The 20,827-nt window shown below is 45.4% G+C and overlaps 1 protein-coding gene across 10 annotated transcripts in view; it reads left to right on the forward strand.

Moving 5' to 3' along the window:
- Positions 1-20,827, forward strand: part of GPHN (gephyrin) — a 399,070-nt gene that overhangs the window by 371,552 nt on the left and 6,691 nt on the right. For all 10 annotated transcript variants that reach the window (XM_066608689.1, XM_066608687.1, XM_066608686.1 and 7 more), the window contains 9 exons: positions 602-694; positions 868-923; positions 3,695-3,814; positions 5,054-5,112; positions 5,344-5,497; positions 7,915-8,036; positions 9,959-10,046; positions 11,899-11,972; positions 12,263-12,327. In XM_066608689.1, the coding sequence (XP_066464786.1) occupies positions 602-694; positions 868-923; positions 3,695-3,814; positions 5,054-5,112; positions 5,344-5,497; positions 7,915-8,036; positions 9,959-10,046; positions 11,899-11,972; positions 12,263-12,327 (831 nt within the window). The remainder of the gene's footprint in view (positions 1-601; positions 695-867; positions 924-3,694; positions 3,815-5,053; positions 5,113-5,343; positions 5,498-7,914; positions 8,037-9,958; positions 10,047-11,898; positions 11,973-12,262; positions 12,328-20,827) is intronic.

Raw genomic sequence — 20,827 nt, forward strand, 5'->3', positions numbered from 1 at the left:
GCAATGCAAAGTGTTTTGCCTAGTGCAAGACATCAGAAGACCATACAAAATGAAGAGAGAATCCCTGTGTCATCCTTTGCTCCTAACAGTGTATATGTTTTGACTGGAGGTTTCCTTTAAAAGGGTCTTCCATGACTTAAAAACAAGAAGTTAAAAGTGTTTAAAATTAATCAAAATTGAATACTCTCCTATCCCAGCGGCTCCTTGTCCAGCGCTGCAGTCCATGATGCCCACCGCACGAAACCTGGAAGAAGTGGCGAACAGTCACATGCCATTCATTGTGCAAGTGACCACTCAGCCACTCATAGGCTTCAATGGCCATAGAAAAATAAGCACTGAAGCCTGTAAGCAGCTTAGTGGTCATGTGCAGAATGAATGGCATGTGACTGCCCACTGCTTGTTCCAGGTTCTGTGTGGCGGGCATCAGGCCTGCAGCACTGGACAAGGAGCCGCTGGGATAGGGGAGTATTCAGTTTTTATTTATTTAAAACTCTTTTAACTTTGTTTCTCAGTCCCTGAAAACCCCTTTATAATGTAAGCTAATTTTACTAGACCTATATATTTTAAACTTGAGCTAATATCACTTGTACTCCTTCTGTAGATGGTATGGGCCGTGTTCTTGCCCAAGAAGTATACGCAAAAGACAATTTACCACCATTCCCTGCATCAGTGAAGGATGGATATGCAGTAAGAGGTAAAACTCACTTTAGTAAAGTCAACATTGTCATTTTGAGCTATGAATCTTATTACATATTAATGAAGAGTTATGTAAGACAGAAGATCAAACATCTTCCTGCTATCTTTTTGATCTTCCATGTCTAGTCCTTTCTTTTCCTCTGTCTTTTATTTATCTCAACATTTTTACAGCTGCTGACGGCCCTGGAGATCGTTTCATCATTGGCGAGTCTCAAGCTGGTGAACAGGTGAGACTTCTCCATGCATATTCATGCATCTGTTTCCTTTGCCGTAAGGTGGCCTGGTTTCACAAGATGCCATGAAAGTTTGAATATAATGAGGGTAGGGTAAGTACTCTCATTGTCAAAAAGTAATCAAGGACCTTGAAGAAGTTGTCAGAATGGAATGAAACTTTCTCTGTGTGATTGTAACGTTGATATAAGTAGGTGATTACATTTCAGAGCAAAAGGAGAATTTATTGTGGAAAACTGACCCCTTGTAGGGAGGCTCTAGTACCCTGTTGTACCACCTCTAGCTTGGATACAAGATGTGATACGGGTGGGCATGGAGGTTCTAGTACCCTGTTGTACCACCTCTAGCTTGGATACAAGATGTGATACGGGCAGCATATAGGCATACAGGTTCCGTATGGTATTCTGCAGCATATCACTCAACATTTGAGGTAACTGAGCCTCTAGATTAGGCAAACTCGTAGGCTGTCAACGTTGGTGTCCCAGATGGTCCCATACATGTTTTATTGGCAATAAATCTGGTAAGCAGGCAGTTATGGAATTATGACAATGTTGTGGAGGCATTCCTCTGACCCGCTTGTGTGTGCAGCCGAGCATTATCCTGCTGGAAGATGCCTCTTGGAAGGCATGTGGCTGCAGGATGTCCTGAACATATCGCGGAGCTATCATTGTCCCTCGTACCACTACTAGGAATCACCGACTGTCATATGCTATGGCTCCCCAGATTATCACACTAGCAGGGGGCAGTGTGCCGCTCCACAGCAAAGGCAGCATTGAGGTGCTCAACCCTAGGTCTCCAGACAGGAACATGGCCATCATCAGTGACCAAACTAAACACGGATTTGTCGCTGAAGACAACCCGGTTCCACTTTGTAGCAGCCCAGTTTTGTCATTCATGACACCACTGCAAATGGAAGTAACGGTGGGCGTCAAATACGGTACACGTAATGGGCGCTGTGAGACCAAATGTCCTTCAGACAAGCAGCAGGAAATTGCTTTTGACAGACACAAACACCTGTAAAGATGGCACCACCTGTCTCTGGATGGCGGATCACAAAACAGTCGGAGCTGCTTGTGCTTGTGAGACGATCAGACGCTCCTCTCTACTTGTGATCTGTCGGGGGCATCCTGAGCCCGGTCACCTTGTGTGCCCTCACACATCCACTTGTCCCAACACCTCCTAACAGTCTGGTCAGACAATCCTCTCTACTGTTGGTCTGTAGGGGTCGTCCTGAGCCCGGTCACCTTGTGTGCCCTCACACATCCACTGGTCCCAACACTTTCTAACAGTCTGGTCAGAACGGCCCCAGTGGCGGGCAATTCGTGGATACGACCATCCAGCTTTTCGCATGGCAATAATGTGTCCCTCTCAGACTCTGGTAACGGAGTGAAATCTCTTCTCTGCGTTGTAGAGGCATCTAGTGGTCAACAGGTTCTACACAAGCGGTAGAAGAGGTTGCTACACACAAGGGGCTTCCGAGAGCCCTTTATAGGCCAAGGGGGAACCACTTTTAGGGCCTCAGGTGATAAGACCTTTCATGTAATCACACCACAACTCTAATCATATACATATCTGCCTGAGCTGTAACTGCATGCCTAGTTTTGCAGCAAAAAGACAACTTCTTCTAGGGGCTGGATTTTTTTCCCCAAAGAGTATATATAGCTGCATAATGAGACACATCTCCCACCAAATCTGCAAGAGAGTAGGAATTGCAGTATCAGAAAGGGCGGTCTATTTTTGAGGGGGGTGTTGCAACTGGACTGCCTTTTCTCTCTCATGCTGCATCTCGTGCCTTTGGTTGCACATTTTGTTGGTAGATGCAACATTTCCATAAGTATCCCTTAACCCCCCAACAGTCACATTAAAATTGAAAAAACCCTCCTGAAAATGTCACTTTTTTAAATTGGAGATTTTGAATTTATGTCTCATATAAATATTCAACACAAAACTCAGTAACCTTAAGGCCCAATGTCAACAGGCAAAATAGAATTAGCAAATCTGCGTCAGTGTCTGCGCCCATAGGGAATCATTGGACACCCGCAGGTAATTAAATACCTGCAGATGTCATTTTTCCCTGGCACGCGGATTGTACGTGTGGAAAAACACCCACAGTATGCTCCATTTTGTGCGTGTCTTCCACGGCTTCCATTGAAGCCGATGGAAGCCATCCGGTCCAGCTTAACACCCGCAGCTGTATTCGTGCTGTGCCGCGGGAAAGCAGGAGTTCAAAAGCAAAAAAAGATGTGCACGGCGCATGCGCACATCTGCCCGGCCGAAAAAAGAAGATCCGGCCGTGACGGAGGGGGGATCCGCAGCGTCCGGAGAGGTGAGTATAATCGATTTTGAGGCCATATGTCTGCGGGAAAGGAGGGACCCGCTGCGGGATTCTGTATGGAGAATCCGTGCGGGCCCGAATTTCCCCGTGGACATGAGGCCTAAGTGCATTTGTAACCCCATAGTAACATAACGAATTTTAGCTTTAAGAGCCAGTAAATCAGATCCCTCTTTTGTGTTCCAGTGATCATAATTTTATTTTTTTGTCAGTGTAGCTGTATGACACCTTGCATTTTGCAGGTCAAGTTCTAGTTTTTATAGCAACTAATTTTTGTAGTTAATTTTATACATTGTATCACTTATTGTAGCACACATTTTATTGGAGGAACCCAGTAAATTTATGTTAGTTTTGAGAAAGTATCAGAGAAAGAAACTCTTTTGTGATATTTAGCACTATCTTAAATCTGGTTCTTTTGTTCTTTTTTCCTTTCAGCCAACTCAGACGGTGATGCCAGGGCAAGTGATGAGGGTAACAACTGGAGCTCCAATTCCTTGTGGTGCAGACGCAGTTGTACAAGTAGAAGACACAGAGCTGATTAGAGAATCGGATGATGTAAGTAGCCGCTTCCTTTGTGATGCCTGTGATGGCTCCATCTGGTTGACTGACAGCAGTTCATTCATAGCTGTTTGTTCACTGCCGTCCATCCATGATGGGCTTATGTAGTATATCATTGTGATTATTATGAATCCAGCAACTGCCTTGCTTTCAAACACGTTAGATTTGTGAATTTATATATTTCCAGTACCTCGAGTCTATAAGAAGGTTGATCTCCCAGTGTCGTCGGAGTATCTGTAATGGGTGTCTCCCTTCTTCTGGAAGGTCCAGCTCATACTTCAGGACGAATTAGGGCTCTATTGCTTCCTCCAGTGATATATGTTGATCATACGGGTCCCAGAAGTTGTGCTTTCACTATTAGACTGTGGGGACGCAATCAATAAACAGGGTTCACTTTCATTGGACTACGCCATATTATTCAAAAATGTAGCAGTAACTCCTCAGCATTTGATTGCAAACTAGCAGCAGTGACTGAAGACAGGTTGTAGTCAGAAGGTAAAGAGCAACTGATGACATTCTAAGGGCTTCTTCACATCAGCGCTCAGGTATTCCCTTTTCCTGCTCCGTATGCTAACCCATGGCTGAATGGTTCTGTCTTATGACAGCATCCAGTGGCGCTGAATGGACCCCATTGACTATAATGGGGTCCTTTTGATTTCTGACCAGTAGTCCGGCATTTTGCTGGAATTAACAGGACGAAATAGCGCAGCTTGCTGCACTATTTCCTCCTGTTTTCTAGCGGAAATCAGCGCTGATGTGAATGAGCTCTAATGGTGTTCAGTGATTGTATTGAAGTTTTAACATTTTGAAGTTTGAAGTTTTTATTTTGAAAAATAAAGATTTATTTTGCAAACTTTCCACTTAAAGGGGTTGTCCGGAGTAAGGAAACCCCTGTCTACTGGTCCCCCATGGTATAAAATAAAATCCAGCAGCTAGTTGCCTTTCCCCGCTGCCCCATTCATCCTCTGCCGCTGGCGGATGCTCAGTGATCATGGCTGAGCGCTGTCATTGGCTGCTACAGCAGGTTTACTGGATATCACAACTGTCTGTAAACACACAGTGTAGACCAGAGCCGGGAAAGATGAGTAACTGATGATTTTTTAATCCTATACCATGGGGATTCGTTTACAGGGATTTTCCTTAACTTTGCCACCCCCTTTAAGTCACATGTTAAATCTTTGAAGCTTTTCCTACAGTTTCTCTCATACCTTCCTGTAACTCCATTTATTTTCACAGGGGACAGAAGAACTGGAAGTCCGTATATTAGTGCAAGCACGCCCAGGCCAAGATATCAGGTGTGATCATTTGCGCATAACATGTTCAAGAAGACCTGTCACCTCTCCGGTCATGTCTGTTTTAGCAAATAAGTATATTTCTCATGAAATAACAATTCCTCAACATCTTTCCACGGAGCTTTGAGTTATATCGTTCCTCTATTATACCTCAGGGAAATCTATGACTAAAAAGACCACTTGGCGAAACCATTGCTATTTCTGTACAATACTTGCAAACTTTTCTTTTTCTAGACCTATTGGGCATGATATCAAAAGAGGGGAGTGTGTACTGGCCAAGGGCACACACATGGGGCCCTCCGAAATTGGCCTGCTGGCAACGGTCGGAGTCACAGAAGTTGAAGTCCACAAGTTCCCAGTAGTTGCAGTTATGTCAACAGGAAATGAGGTTTGTATGGTATATATTTCTATACATCTATGTCAGCCATTCATACCTATAGGCTGTCACTCCCCATAGTAATCAGCTAAAGCTTTTTTTGCACTACTCATTAGTCATCATGACAATTTTCTTATGAGGGCGCATTCACATAGTGAGAAAATCGTGCGATTTTTGTATGTTGCAAGACGCACAAAACTCACATGAAAATGCAACCCATTATTAGTTACAGGTGTGTTTACATGGGGGATTTTCCTCTCTCAGCGATGCTGCGAGACGGAAAAATCGCAGCATGCTTTATTTTCCTGCGAGTCTGGCATCGGAATAGAATATGCAGATGTGCAGTCTCCCACACGTCACACAGATGGGGAGTCTGTGTCATGTGAATCGCGCTCGAGAATGTCCTTTAGGCTGGGTCCACGCAGGGCTGACTTCCAGCAGAATGTCCGCAGCGTGTATTCCGCTGCAGATCAGCCGCGGAAACCCTGCCTTCAAACCCGTACCATTTAGTGCTGGTTTTATGGCGAATTTCTCTGTGGAATTCACCCCCTCTTTGAGAAGAGGTGAATTCTGCAGTGGAGACGGTGATAAAATTGACATGTCGCGGAATTAAATTCAACGCTGGTTTTGTGCGTGTTATTTCCGTAGTTTGTGGACAAGATTTTCAAAATCTGGTTCACTTTGCTGCTACTGTAAATTCTGCAGCAATCCTGTCCCGTGTCGACCCCACCTTACAGCGCTTTGGCCTTGTTCAGCCTTATCATTGCGACATTGTGTGGGTCAAAATCACCATATATATCACTGTGCCAATCATGTCTTGAGTAGTTGCAGCTGTGTTCGCCCATTGATCTGCATGGTGGTTTGGAGGAACACTTTAATCATTAGTGTTGCACCAGAATTCTGGCTTAAGTTGCGCCTTTTATAGCGGGAATCAATTCAGACAAATTTACTATTGATTTGCGCCACAAAGAACCGATGTTCTGCCTCTTGCTCAGCTTTTCAAGTGTGTCTTGAAAAAGGAGCAGGGTTTGAGTGGTGTCAGATTTTTAGACAGGTTTAACAGACTCTGTCACCTACTTTTAACTCTATAAGTTTAAAAAGTTGCAAAATTTGTCACAACCTTGGTTCTATAGCTGAGTGGTATACAGATTAACTCTACATGTCTAGAGTTATTTAAAGATGTGTCAAATGTTTTCAGCATTTTGCCACTTTTGATAAATTTGTTGCCTTTTAAGCTGAAAAAGGCAAAAAAAAAACGCTGCAAGAGAAGTGCCCTTCACAGATATAGATTAAAAGAAATATACTTTATTAGAAAATAATTAAAATCGTGGGCTAATATAGAGACACTCACAGACAAAAAAACGACGGGACAGAAAGAGTATCAATTCTCATATGGGGACCACTAATAGCCACCGGTCCTCCAATAATTGGACCAGGAAGAGAGGAAAGAAAGGGAGCTGCAGAACAACAATGTCGTCCCCTTACTGGTGTTTTTTAGGAGCAGAAGCCCGGTGGTGAAGCCGAGAGTTTAGTTCAAAAGTAATATTGATCCCCTCAACTCCTATATATAGGACACTCGTGTACTGAGTTGTATGACTGGGGTGCCTGTCTGATGAACATCAACCACCAGTACTCCCCTATGATTACAGTGTATATTAATTCAATAGCTAGCTAGGACCATGGGAGAATACGTTTTATACATTCATTTGATGCTTCCATTAATTACGTACTGGTTTATTCAGTGTCAAATGCTCATATGCTCTTACAAATGCTCTTATTTGGGTTTTAGTGTTCATTCAAACAAGAAAACTGTAACGAAGTGCACAATTGGGCATTATCAAGGCACCATTGTGATACTTTGCAACTCCTATCTGGCATTTTAATTGAGGCAAGCATAGGGATACCCGCTACTGGGTATCGATATAGCTTATGACGTGACAGTTGAATCCATATTCTGAAAACCTGATACTTGAATGCATAATCTTGATATCCGCTATATCATTAACACAGTTCTAGGCAATCCAATGCCCTGCTCCTGATGAACTGTCCCAGATTGGGACAGGGAAACGCGTCGAGCACTTCAATAAACACGAGCATTTGAATGAACACTAAAACCCAAATGACAAAACTTGCCCAAATGACAAAACTGAATGAAACTAAAGCACATAGAAGTGTTGTCACAAGAACATGGGCAAGAGTTCCGAATTCTTAATTCCATGTAGAACGGTCATAGAGTTAGAGTAAACTTTGAGTTGGGAACTTAGAGTTAATTTTCATATGTAGGTAGTTGTGAAGTACAACAAATGTTATTAAGCGAAGCGCATGAGCTTGGGAGCACCACTGCTAAAAAGAGGCCACATATGTGCCAAGTTCCGACCCGTTATGTTGGCATAACCTAGATTTTCCCTGAGCTCATGTTTTTCCTGCAGCTCCTAAATCCTGAAGACGATCTCATGCCAGGGAAAATTCGTGACAGCAATCGCTCAACACTTCTAGCAACAATTCAGGAACACGGCTACCCTACCATCAACTTGGGGATTGTGGGAGACAAGTAAGTGCATTAAATAATAATAGGTTACAAGCTCTTGGCTGCTGACCACAGTGACGCTCAGCTATAAGGATGGATATAAATAATAAAGATTTACGGTTTAGTAGCGTTTTGTCATTTGCTCTCATAGTCAGTGTAGGCAACAGACTCACTCCTCTCATTCATTACAAATCTACCAAACCTAACAAAGGTAAACGGATTCATAATTTTGGTTGGGTACACTGCATACGTGCCCTGGCGTCTTCAAGACCATGGGGACTTGCACCACCCACTTTATTATCCGTATGGTGATCTTCAGCTAAGAGGTTATAGAGCATGTGCCTAAGGGAGTCACTGACTTGGCTGTGTCTGTAACTCTAATAGACCTCAGTGGAGGAGACCTCCATCATATGCAGCTACCTCTCATATCTGTGGGTGTTTCATCCCAGGTATGGGAGCTGATTTTCTGCATGGGAGCCTCCACTAACTTTGATCTGGCCCTGAAGCTGCCCCCTATCGATAGACAACAGTACTAAACACCTACTCCACATCTTTACTAATTTATGGGCCTACAAGCCCTAACAAGAATTATGGAATGACCACACATGGAGGATGGTCACCCAGCTTTATCGTTAAAGGGAAGATCCCACCAAAATCAGTTATCACCTTACATTTAAATAGGGGATAAATGAGTGATTACTGAGTGCTCTACCGCTGGGACCCTCAATGATCAAGAGAACTGTACACCTCCGAGTCTCCTGGTTGAATGAAGTAGCATGTGACCACCGCTTCCTTCACTTCTATGGCACTAAAGGAGATAGTTGCACATTACTCAGATATCGGCATAGACCGTGAATGGAGCCATGTGCTGCGCCATTCATGCGGGAGACTCAAGAATGCTCCTCTTTCATGATTCCTGGGGGTCTTAGGTGTTGGACCACTAACGACCCACTGTACTGTGGACAGGTGATAAATGGGTATTCCGATTGTAAAGCGAATTTTCAAAAATTCCACACATAAAAGGGGTTTGCGCCACATTTATGTACAGCTGGTTATGGGTATAAATAGTGCAGCCAATAGCTCTTTATCCTGTCCTCTATTTCTGATGTCTCCTTACATCACTATTTTCCTGAATAGCCACCGCATCCCTGCTGATATGCAGCTTGAAACTATATTTCCCACAATTCCCTGCTCTGTACTTCCTTCCTGTGTGCGCCCCCACTAAACGCTGCCCTACTATTGGTCAGAAATCCAAGCCTAAGAGCTGAATAGAGAAAAGGTCATCGTTGGGCTTTCTTACTGAGCATGCCCAACCTGTAGCGCTGGAATACCTACAGGTTGTATCCAGTGGCAACCTGTGAATAAACACTTCTGAATAGCCGTGAGAAGGTGATGGTTTATAGAGCAGTTTTTAAAAAGTTGCAAATGTTGTCCCAATCTCAGCTCTATGCTGAGTGGTATACAAATTTACTCCACATCTCTAGATTCTAGAGCTACAGACACAAAATCCAAAGCAGAACTACACTGCAAACCTTAAGAACATTTGATTAGCATTCACTTGACAGCAACTGTGTGTAACAGGAATACCCCTTTAAGGTAATAAATTCTGGAATCATCAACAATAAAAAAAATCCCACTTAGTTCATTGTTGCTCCTTCTTGGGTTTTTTGACTGCTGGAACTCTTTGAGTTGTGGACTTTACCAATATCATACAACATACTCAAACCGCTTCTAATTTTTTCAAACAGCGGTTGACAAATCAGCTGTGCAGGATGGCGCCCTCTCATGGGCAATACTATATGCTATTATACTTTAGCTTATTGATGCCCAGCTTTCGATACCATTGAGTTTAGCATTGTGATTAGTTTCTTGATGATTGTTTGGGATTTATAAGTCATTTAGAACAAAGAAAGGTCGCTGACATGTCGTGGTTCCTCTACCTTCAGCCCAGATGACTTACTAAATGCCTTAAATGAAGGTATCAGCCGTGCTGATGTTATAATCACTTCAGGAGGTGTATCCATGGGAGAGAAGGTAAGAATAAAGAACGTATTGTAAGTGTGAAACTGATCTGTTTTAGAATGTGCTCATGGTGGTTTTAATGATGTCTTCAATAAAGATGGATTGTTTTTAAATTACAGAATACTGAAGAACTATTGGATATTTTATAAGAACGAGTATCATAGTCTTTGGTGAAAAGCTGTATCACTTGTATGGTTTATTGGTTCCTCATGCTGCAGTAAGCTGCCCATACACCAAAGATAAAAGCTGTCCGAAATAGATGATTTCAGCCAATTGTCATTTTCCAGATTGTTTGCAATGGCCATCGGTGTGCTATTGTGTGATCCGTCAGGTTGAATTTTTTTCGGCTGCTGTTGGCTGAAACAAAATACGTACGCATGAGCGGCTGAGTGCAGCTAACCTTCTGCCACTTGGCGCACTCTGTTGGTATACATGATTTATAAATCTCCCTGATCCGCCAGTGTAGTATGTTGTGTTAATGGTCACCGTACAATTGATCGGCTTCATTCTGGCTGATGGTAATCTTGTCTGTATGGCCAACTCTAGAGATGTGAAGCCTTATGGCCCGTTTACACGTAACGATTATCACTCATATGAATGACAGTCAACTATTATTGTTACATCTAAACGTAAGCCAACGACTGAATGACTAATGAGAATCGTGCACTTCTTGTCAGTCGTTCAGTTTCAGCTGGCATAAAAATCATCGGCGGGTCGTGAACGATTCTCAGTGATCATCCGCCTGTCTAAACAGGCTGCACGAGTGTAAACTATTCCGAATGAGTTAGCTCAACTTCAGGACGTCATTCGCTTGTTCAAACGAGAATCGGCTCATGTGAAAGGGTCATTTATCGTTTGAACGAGCAAGTGACATCGCCACTAGCTCATGCAGCCTGTTTAGACGGGCAGATAAATCACTGGCTTATGCAAACAACAATCATTCAGTCTTTCACATATGCTGTGTAAGTGATTAAGAAGGACGGAATGAGCGCTGTTTAAACCGAACGATAAGCGAACGAGCCGACAATTGTTTTTATGCTGCATAAAATGAATGATGATCGCAAAGTGAACAAATAGCGTTCGTCATTCAGTCGTTGGCTGCCTTTAGACCAAACGATTATTTTTTACTTTCGCTCATTTGAGCGCTAATCGTTCTGTCTCAAAGCACCTTTATCTTTATCTGCTAGATGTCAGCCTCCAAGTCATAAGCAATATGATTGATCAGATAAAATAATGCTTGAAGCCATTACACAGGTGGACAAGTTATTTTATGTAAAATGGTCTGTTACTTTATCCTTCAAGGGGTTGTACCAAAATCAGCTTTTATCAGCTATCCACAGAATAGGTCATCAAAGTCTGGTCAGTAGGGGTCTCACTGCTGCGACCCCCACCGATTTTTAAAATGGGGGTTTCATCTCCCCTTTTTCATATCACAGAGGGCTCCCTGAACCCACCCATAGTGATGTAGCGATTGAAGGTAGCAGCGATGGCACCTGCTCTGTGGAGCTGATGGAAAAAAAATGAGTACAAGCGCTTCAGCAATCCCAATGAAAATAAGTGGAACTGCACTGCACGTGCTTGACCGCCGCTCCATTCAATCTTCTCCTCACTGTGGTTGGTGCAACAAGTCCTAAGTGAGGAGGAGAAGGGGACATGGGATCCCTGTTCTCGGGATCAGTTGGGTCTCACCAATGAAACTCCCACCAATCACACTTTTATCATATATTTTATGGATAGGTGATGAAAGTGGATTGTGGTACAACCCTTTTAAAGAATTGTTCATGTGACCTAGAACATTATGCTTGGGTAATAGAGGTAGAGAAGGTTGATATATAGTTTGTGATCTTTCCTTCTCTTCCAACAGGATTACCTTAAGCAGGTGCTGGATATTGATCTCCATGCACAAATCCACTTTGGTCGAGTATTTATGAAGCCAGGGTAAGGATATGAAGAATATCATAGTACCAAACGTATTGTATTATTCATAGTTTGTTATATTTTAACACTGTTGGAGATTATATAATATTTTCAATCTAAGGGTCGGTCCACGTGGGCCGGATACCCTGAAGACTTTCCGTCTGGATTTTCCATAATGGTAGCAGCAAAGTGGATGAGATTTTACCATATTTCATCCACGCATTGCAAAACAAATCCATGCAAGCTGTCCATTAATTAGTTATGTGGACTCAGTTGATTTGAACAGTAACCAAGCAAGTTTTGTCTTGCAGCCTGCCTACCACCTTTGCCACCTTGGATATTGATGGTGTTAGAAAAATCATATTTGCACTCCCAGGTAAGTGGTATTAAGGGAGTTTACAGTCATTTTGCAGCAGAGAGATTGTTTGGCACATCCTTGCTCTTGATCATCTTGATTAGAGAAATTAATTATGTCAGTACCTGGCAGGATATTATAAGAGCGTCACCGGCTTCTCTTTGCATAAATGAAGGAGTCATTGACAGAAGTGAGACGCTTAATACTGTACATGCAATTTTTAGAAAGTATGTCTAAAGTGTTCTTTCAAGACTGAATGTGTGATGCGCCCAGGGGAAAATCAGCTCTCACTTATCATTTCAAATGGTTTTTTTTTCGTTTTACATCTGTTTAGACTGAGAAATTCATTCCAAACTAAGGAACAAAGTTATCCAAAATGACTCGTTAAGTTAATTCATTGCTTGGGTCAAATAGTCAACTTTTAAGAGGTCGAATTGGTAGAGTTTGATAATAACTGTCAAATCAAATTCAACGTTTTTATAAGTAGTTGAACCATAAATTCACAGCTGATATTGTTAGGGCCCAGTTATAGGCGGTCAACCACAGGCTCAACTAAGTGGTCCAGGGAGGCTGGAACTCGTCTGAGTCAGCTAGGCTTTCTCTGGATAAACGAGAAATAACATAGCGAAGGCCACATTCTTGAGGCAAAAACGAAGTTTCTCTTACTTGCCGAAAGTCAAAATGGGAAATATTGCAAATCAGTCACCTGTGATGGTGAAAGAAGCACCGAGCTTAATTGGGCCCAAAAACTTGGCACTGACAGCTCCACTTCAGGAGTGTCACTCAATATTTGGGTGCAAACTGTATGTGTCCCTCCCTTCCGGCTTCTCCTGATAAATAAGACCACCCTTTATCCATCATAAAGTACAGCGGTGAGTCCACAAATCCTCTAACAATCCTAGTCAGTAACCACGTACTGTAATTTACACATCTAGCTTTGTCGAGCTCTTTCTATTTGTTTGCTATAGATTCAGGTTTGGAGATTTCAGCACTTGCCGACACGTTGCTCATGATAACCGACTTGCTGAGACAGTTTCTAAGTTGATTTTTGAGGGCACTTTGCGATCTTCTGTTAAACGTCATGGACAGCTTTGCTTTCATCGTGCTTGTGACAGACTCCATTTAGCGCCATTTCTGAACTGGGCTCTGAGTACAATGTTTAGCAGGTGGTTTTGTATCTGGGTGCTTGTCAACGAATGCATCTTGCATTTCCTTAATTGATCTACTTTGCATTTATGCTTCTACAATAACTATTTAATGTTGCCAGAAGAACACTATGGGGCAGATTTATGTCTTTGTTGCCCAGAGCAACCAATCACAACATAGCTTTCATTTCTCTTATTGTTGAGGTAAAATGAAAAGGCTAAGGCCTCCTCCAAAAACTGTGGTCCCGGGATTGGAGATGGGCTACTTTCCCACGGCCCACCTTGTATTATTTAAACTGTATCCAACAAGCATACATATACATGACCTTGCATAGAACTCAAAGTGAAACAAAGTCTAATACACCCGTATGTCACAAGATTACCATAAACCAACAAGAAGAACTAAGCGGTCCAAATTTGGATTGTATGAGTTCTAGGAATGAGTCTGCCGTAGCTACTATGCATACACACATACAGCAATATAATAAGTTCATCCAAGTTATAGCATGACTCTCATTGGTCTTCAGTATGGCCTTACCCCATGTTGTAGCTTTACTAGAACTGTATTCCACACATACTGTACATTATTGGAGCTACCGCCACATGGCACATAGTCCATTTTACCCCACTCGCTTTTCGGTGGGGTGAGATCTGAAGAATGTGAAGACAGCATCATGACCCAATGTATTGTCCTGCTAATATGGTCTACATTGGTTAAATTACAGTACTACAACAATAAATGTAAGCATGGCTGACAATATTCTCTATGCCGATGCAGGTATCACTTGATAACGTGCTGTCAACACTTTTTTTTTTTTAATGAAACTCTTCTGCCTAATTACTGACCCTTCTGTGTAAAAATAACAGGATTCATCAGACCAGGTCAGTGTTGTAATGTTGGTGCTCACATGGTCACTGGACACTTTGGACAACACTGGCACAGGGCTATAGTCTATAGCCATTTGGCTCTTTGTACATTTGTTAGGCCCAGAGTACATCTAGTTTTTTTGTATGTCGTTAGCATATATATATATGATACTGACAGCTCTTGACGTATACAATAAATGAAAGCTGTAATGGATAGATAGCAGTGGCATCTGTTCATAGACTATAATGTCGTCAATTTAACATACTCTTTCTGAGCTATTCAGTAGCTTTTCATGACACATATCCTATAGCCAATGGGTAATGGATGCCATCTGTGTAATGCATCTGTACCCATAGGCTCTAATGACGTTTAATAGATATGTCATGAAAAGCTATCAATAAGCTTGACCTATACATTCAATGTTGACTATGACGGATGCCTTACAGTGGCACTCATTACCCATAGGCTCTTATGTTAAAAAAGAAACGTATACTGTGTGATTATTTTTTTTACTGGACACTGTGGGATGACTACGTTATCCCCCTGCTTTGTTGAATGTACTGGCCAAAGGCCACAAGGGACACTTTTCTGGCCCCTCTGACTAATGGAGCCCTATGGACATGTTTAGCTTGTACATCAAGCGCTGTCCAGCATGCATGGTAACCATAAACAAGAAACATGATGTGAATGGTGCCTTAGATAGCCATCTGTAGAGTAGTGAAAGTGATTAAAACTCACTTTCCTTGTCTGAAGGTGTGTTCCCACATAAGAGGTACTCCATTCAACCGCGGCTGCCAATAGTCGCACAATCTTGCTGACCTTATCAGCAACATCATTTGGCTATTGGCAGCCAGGGCTGGGCAGAGTCTCAGCTGCATGCTGTACGTGTTACGTGGGAACGTACCCTGAGATTTCAGTAGAAGACGTAGACACAATGCTCAGGGGGTATAAGATCACTCAAAAAACATCCAACAAAACCACCAGATGAGGCTGATGCCCACGTGGCAGATCTACATCCCAACTTGACTTAACATTTTTTACTTGCCAGGTAATGGACATTCAGTACTCTTACGACTCATGAGTTGTAGTCCGTCACAACAGCCTCATTGGGCCAGTCTCCAGTGATACATGCGAAAGCTATCCAGGCTGATTTGCTGAGAGCCAAATTCAAAACTGGACAACCGCCAAGTCATTAATTCTAAATGACCGCAGCCTTTCATTACTCGGTGACAACCAGCAGTCCACCCGACCCATATCAATTAACCTGTAGTGCTTCCTTCATCAACTTTACTGTTAACCAAATAGTTGGGATTAAATGATTGTTAGTTACTATCCCTATATTTGTGCAGCACAGGAGAATCCCAAGCATCACTGCTACCTGTATTAAATCTGGTTTGTTGGGATACTTGGAAGACAAGTCTGGTAGAATGTTCATAGAGATGATCTGGGCGAACGTAAGGGACCTAGTAATTTATCATATGTATGTGTACAATCATTATCAGTGAGGACACATACTGGAACCTCTGCACGGTGCCGAACCAGAAGGTGGGCAGGTGAATAGAAACTTCTTTATTTTAACTGACGATAAAGTCCAGAAGGCTACACTTTCTCGTCCGTATCATTGGGGCACCCAGCCAGACCATGGGATGTAGCCACTGCCACTAGGAGGCGACACTAAGCAAAAGTGTTAGCTCCTCCCACCAGGCTATATCCCCCCTGCAGGCACTCAGCTAATTAGTTTTTAGCTTAGTGTCTGCAAGGAGGCAGACATGTCAGGTCCAGGAGGACGTTATGGCTAGAATACGGGGAGTCGGGGCTTTTCCCTGGCTTTCCTGTCCTCCCGGGGAGGGCGCAGGCAGGTGGTGTCTCCGCCACTCTGCGGCGCCCTACCCAGCGAAGAAAAGGTGGCACGAACCTGCCTATGTGCATTGGCGTCGTCGCCCGCCAGCTATAGGGTTCCCCCCTCTGGAGCAGCTCCCCTCTCTGACGGCGAGCGCAGGGGGGAACACTGCTGGAGCGCAGAAGGGAAGAAGGAGCGTACCCGGGTGGAACGGAGCGGCAACTCAAACCCCCTCTAAGTCTGCGGTTGGCTGCCAGGACCCCCTTCAGAGGACCCCCACCATATTGAAATGCTTCAGGTGTTTTTTTGCTGTCACCCTTCTCACTCCTTCTCTCCCCCCCTCTACCTCACCCAGGCATGTGTATATGCCCCCCTCCCTCCCCCTTCTGTACATTAGGGGATTGGGGGCTGGGTTCTTACCGGCAAGGCTGGGAGGAGGAGGATGCTGCTACTAGCCATTGGAGTCCGGCTGCGGGTGGCCGCGGGAGGCGGCGGTACGCACGCTCCCGCGGCTGCTCTGCACGCAAGAGGCTGCAGAGTGAGCTGCGGCGCCCCGGGGGGCGGGGCGCCGGCTGCGGGGATGCTTTTGTGCGATGCACACGGCACTTCCGGTGACGCGGTGGGACTTCCGGGGCAGGCCACGCCCACCTCGGCCGCGCGGGACATTTAGGGAGGCGGCCAGGAGGGAAGATGGCCGCTCACAGTAACAGGACAGCAGTTCCCCAGCTCTTGCAGGAACTGCTTCCCAGTGAGTCGCCCACTTCTTGCCATTGGTATTTACTACAGCACGGCTACCAGCATTGCTTCAAAGCCGCAAGCACCTCCTGGAAGTGCGTTTTTTTCTGCAGCAGCACCAGTCGGCAGCACTTGTCGTCCACATCAGCAGTCTCCAGCAGCTATAGTCTCCTGCAGTGACAGTCTCCAGTGGCGGCAGCTTCCAGCCTCTGTACCACCGAGAAGGCCGCCAGGACCCAGAAGCTCCAGCTGGGCCAGTACAGCCGCAGAACGGGGTAAGCCCTGCCAAGGCAGCTCTCCCCTGTGTTGTTTCCCCCCTGCGGGTACTCGCTCTCAGCAGTACACGGAGACACCCTACCCTATTCCCACCACCCCTTGCGGTTATCTATATGTGTGGATTGCGTCATGTCTTACCCTAGACCAGAGGGTTCCAGTCAGGCTATGGGGAGGGCAAAGTATTATGCGTGCACGTTGTGCAGCGCTAAGTTCCCCACCGGTCAGGCGGAATCCCGCTGTGTAGCCTGTAACCCAGTGCGATCGGCTCCAGGGACCCCGGTGCCCCCCGCCGCCCCTATAAAGCAGGTAACCGAGCCTGAATGGGCTAGATCCCTGGCCGCAGCAGTGTCAGGACTAGCCAGCTCGTCGGCAGCAATATTGCGCCGTTTGACATCCGATTCGGAGGTGTCCTCCCCGCAGCGTTCGCGGCGAAGGTCACACAAGAGGCGGAGATCCCGCAGCTCTGAAAGGGTTTCCCGCAGGTCTTGTTGGTCCAGAAGGTCGTCCAGTTCCTCTAGGTCAGAGTTCCCCAACTCCAGTCCTCAGGGACCGCCAACTGGTCATGTTTTCAGGATTTCCTCAGTGTTACACAGGTGATGTAATTATTGTCAGTGCCTCAGACATTACCACAGGTGTTCTTACTATAGGATATCCTGAAAACATGACCTGTTCGTGGTCCCTGAGGACTGGAGTTGGGGACCCCTGCTCTAGGTCGCGCCACTCTAGAGAGTCAATTCTCGCTCCTCATGGTTCCAGGGAAGCATCCCGGATGTATCATAGGTCCAGGGAAGCTTCTAAGCAGTCTCAGCATACAGGGAGGCCGGTTAGGTCTCACGTGCCTCATGCTCCTCAGCCTCTCAAGCTGCAGACCAAGATCAGCCCCCGCACGGTTTTTTAGGGGGTAGTAGTGATCTGGAGGAGGAGGAGGGGTCCGCTGTGTCATCACTGTCAGACCTAGATGATGAACAGGTGTCAAGGCTGGCCACTTTAATGGACAGCTTGGTGGTAGCAGTTAAGGACACGCTGCAGGTAGCCGAGACCCCAGTCAAGGTACCACAAGCTACCGTATCATTCAAACGGCAGAAACGCATTCGCCAAACATTTCCTTTGCATCAGGATTTTAAAGAAGTCCTGGGGAAAGAATGGGAGAGTCCGGACAAACGTTTTAGGCAGCCAGGTAAATCCTTGGGCATTGCGTATCCTTTTTCAGAGGATCTAGTCAGAAACTGGTCGGTGCCTCCAGTGGTGGACCCGCCAGTATCACGCTTATCAAAGAGCACGGCGTTACCTGCAGCCGAGGTTGCGGTTCTAACCAACGCGCAGGACAGGAAACTTGAAGTATGAGAGCAATGACAGAGGTATCCGGCATACTCGGCTGGGCGGAGAAACATCTGCAGTCCATATCGGCAGTTCACATCCGAGGCGTAGAAAACTGGGTAGCAGATTTTCTCAGCCGAAAGACAGTGGACCCCCGCGAGTGGCAGCTGCATCCGGAGGTATTTCAAGCGATATGTCAGCGCTGGGGCACTCCAGATGTGGATATGATGGCTTCCAGACTAAATTACACGGTTCTCCCTTTCGTGGCACGTTCAAGAGATCCTCAGGCGGTAGCAGTGGATGCCCTACTGATCTCGTGGGCAGGGTTCAAACTACCATACGTGTTTCCTCCTCTTCCACTCATCCCGAGGATACTAAAGAAGATCAAGAGGGAGGGAGGACCAGCAATCCTGGTGGCTCCGGATTGGCCGAGGCGAGCATGGTATCCAGACATAATCGAGATGTTGGCCGACGCTCCGTGGCCACTCCCAGAACGGGAGGACTTACTATCACAGGGACCAATCTTCCACCCGAATTCAAGGTCACTTCGTTTGACGGCCAGGCCGTTGAAACCGCGATATTAAAGAAACGGGGATTCTCGGAAGCAGTTATCTGAACTATGCTCCAAGCCAGGAAGCCGACATTATCGAGAATTTATTATCGCTTATGGAAACGCTTCTTCAGCTGGTGGGAAGACCGCCATATACATCCCATGCGTTTTTCACTAGCAAACATTCTAGCGTTTCTACAAGCTGGACTAGAATTAGGGCTGAAGCTAGGTTCATTAAGAGGACAAGTATCGGCTCTTTCGGTGCTCTTTCAGAGACCAATCACTAGTAGGTTGGCGGTGCGGACCTTTCTTCAAGGGGTTGCACATACTTCACCCCCGTTCAGGTCACCTACTCCGGCATGGGATCTGAATTTGGTGCTGGATGCTTTGCTATCACACCCTTTTGAGCCACTCAGGGAGGTACCCCTGGAACTGCTATGCTGGAAAGTGGTCTTTTTGGTGGCGATCACATCAATATGGAGGGTATCCGAATTAGCTGCACTATCGGTCGAACCCCCCTGCCTGACTTTCCACCAAGACAAGGTGGTGCTGAGACCAGTTCCGGGTTTCCTACCTAAGGTGGTATCAGCATTTCACCTTAATGAAGATATTGTACTTCCATCTTTTTGCCCGGCACCGGGACAATCGAGGGAGAGAGCGCTGCACCGACTGGATTTGGTGAGGGCCTTGCAAATTTATGTGGCAAGGACCAAAGACTTCCGGAAGACAGAGACGCTGTTCATAATCCCGGAAGGGCCGCGTAAGGGTTCTGCGGCCTCGAAGGTGACCATCTCGAGGTGGATTCGGTCGCTAGTGACAGAGGCTTATCGAGCCAAGGGGAGGTCACCACCATTCCGGATAACGGCCCCGCTCTACAAGGGCGGTGGGGGCTTCCTGGGCGGTTCAGCATGGAGCCTCAGCATTGCAGGTATGTAAGGCAGCCACTTGGACGTCCCTGCATACATTTGCAAAATTTTATAGGGTCCATACATATGCATTAGCAGACGCTGCCCTGGGTAGAAAGGTTCTACAGGCGGCAGTCCCCTGACTGCTGGGGACCTTTTTTTCGGGGAATTTCCCACTCTTTTATTTCAGGGACTGCTTTTGTACGTCCCATGGTCTGGCTGGGTCCCCCAATGATACGGACGAGAAACGGATATTTTTGGTATAACTTCCTGTAAAATCTCTTTCTCGTCACGTTCATTGGGGGACACAGCACCCTCCCAAGGATTCATTTCTTTATAGCAGGCCGGAGCCCTTTGGTCTCGGGTCACAGATGACGAGATATATATCCAGAAGACTGGTATGTCTTTCCTTGGTTTACGTTAAAATGTAAATAATTTTTTGTGTACTCCCACTGGCTGTTCCTACTGCTTACATACAAACTAATTAGCTGAGTGCCTGCAGGGGGAATATAGCCTGGTGGGAGGAGCTAACACTTGTTTAGTGTCGCCTCCTAGTGGCAGTGGCTATATCCCATAGTCTGGTTGTGTGCCCCAATGAACGTGACGAGAAAGAGATTTTACGGTATGTTATACCAAAAATATCCATTTTCACCGCTGGAATTATCTGCTTCCTCAGGCCTGAGGAAGTCACCTGTTCTGGCAGTGAAACACATAGCCTTCTGGATTTTATATATTCACCTGCCGGCCTCCTGGTTCATCACCGTGCAGGTGTCTTCAGTGAAGGCATCCCGGGGAGGAGAGGAACTGGCTGTTACCAGAGTTTATATCTCTTCCATTGCTGTGCTAGTCACAGCAGAGACAGGTGAGCGGCTCTCCATCCGGCAT

This window comes from Eleutherodactylus coqui, chromosome 6 (assembly GCF_035609145.1).
Source record: "Eleutherodactylus coqui strain aEleCoq1 chromosome 6, aEleCoq1.hap1, whole genome shotgun sequence".
Lineage (NCBI taxonomy): Eukaryota > Metazoa > Chordata > Amphibia > Anura > Eleutherodactylidae > Eleutherodactylus > Eleutherodactylus coqui.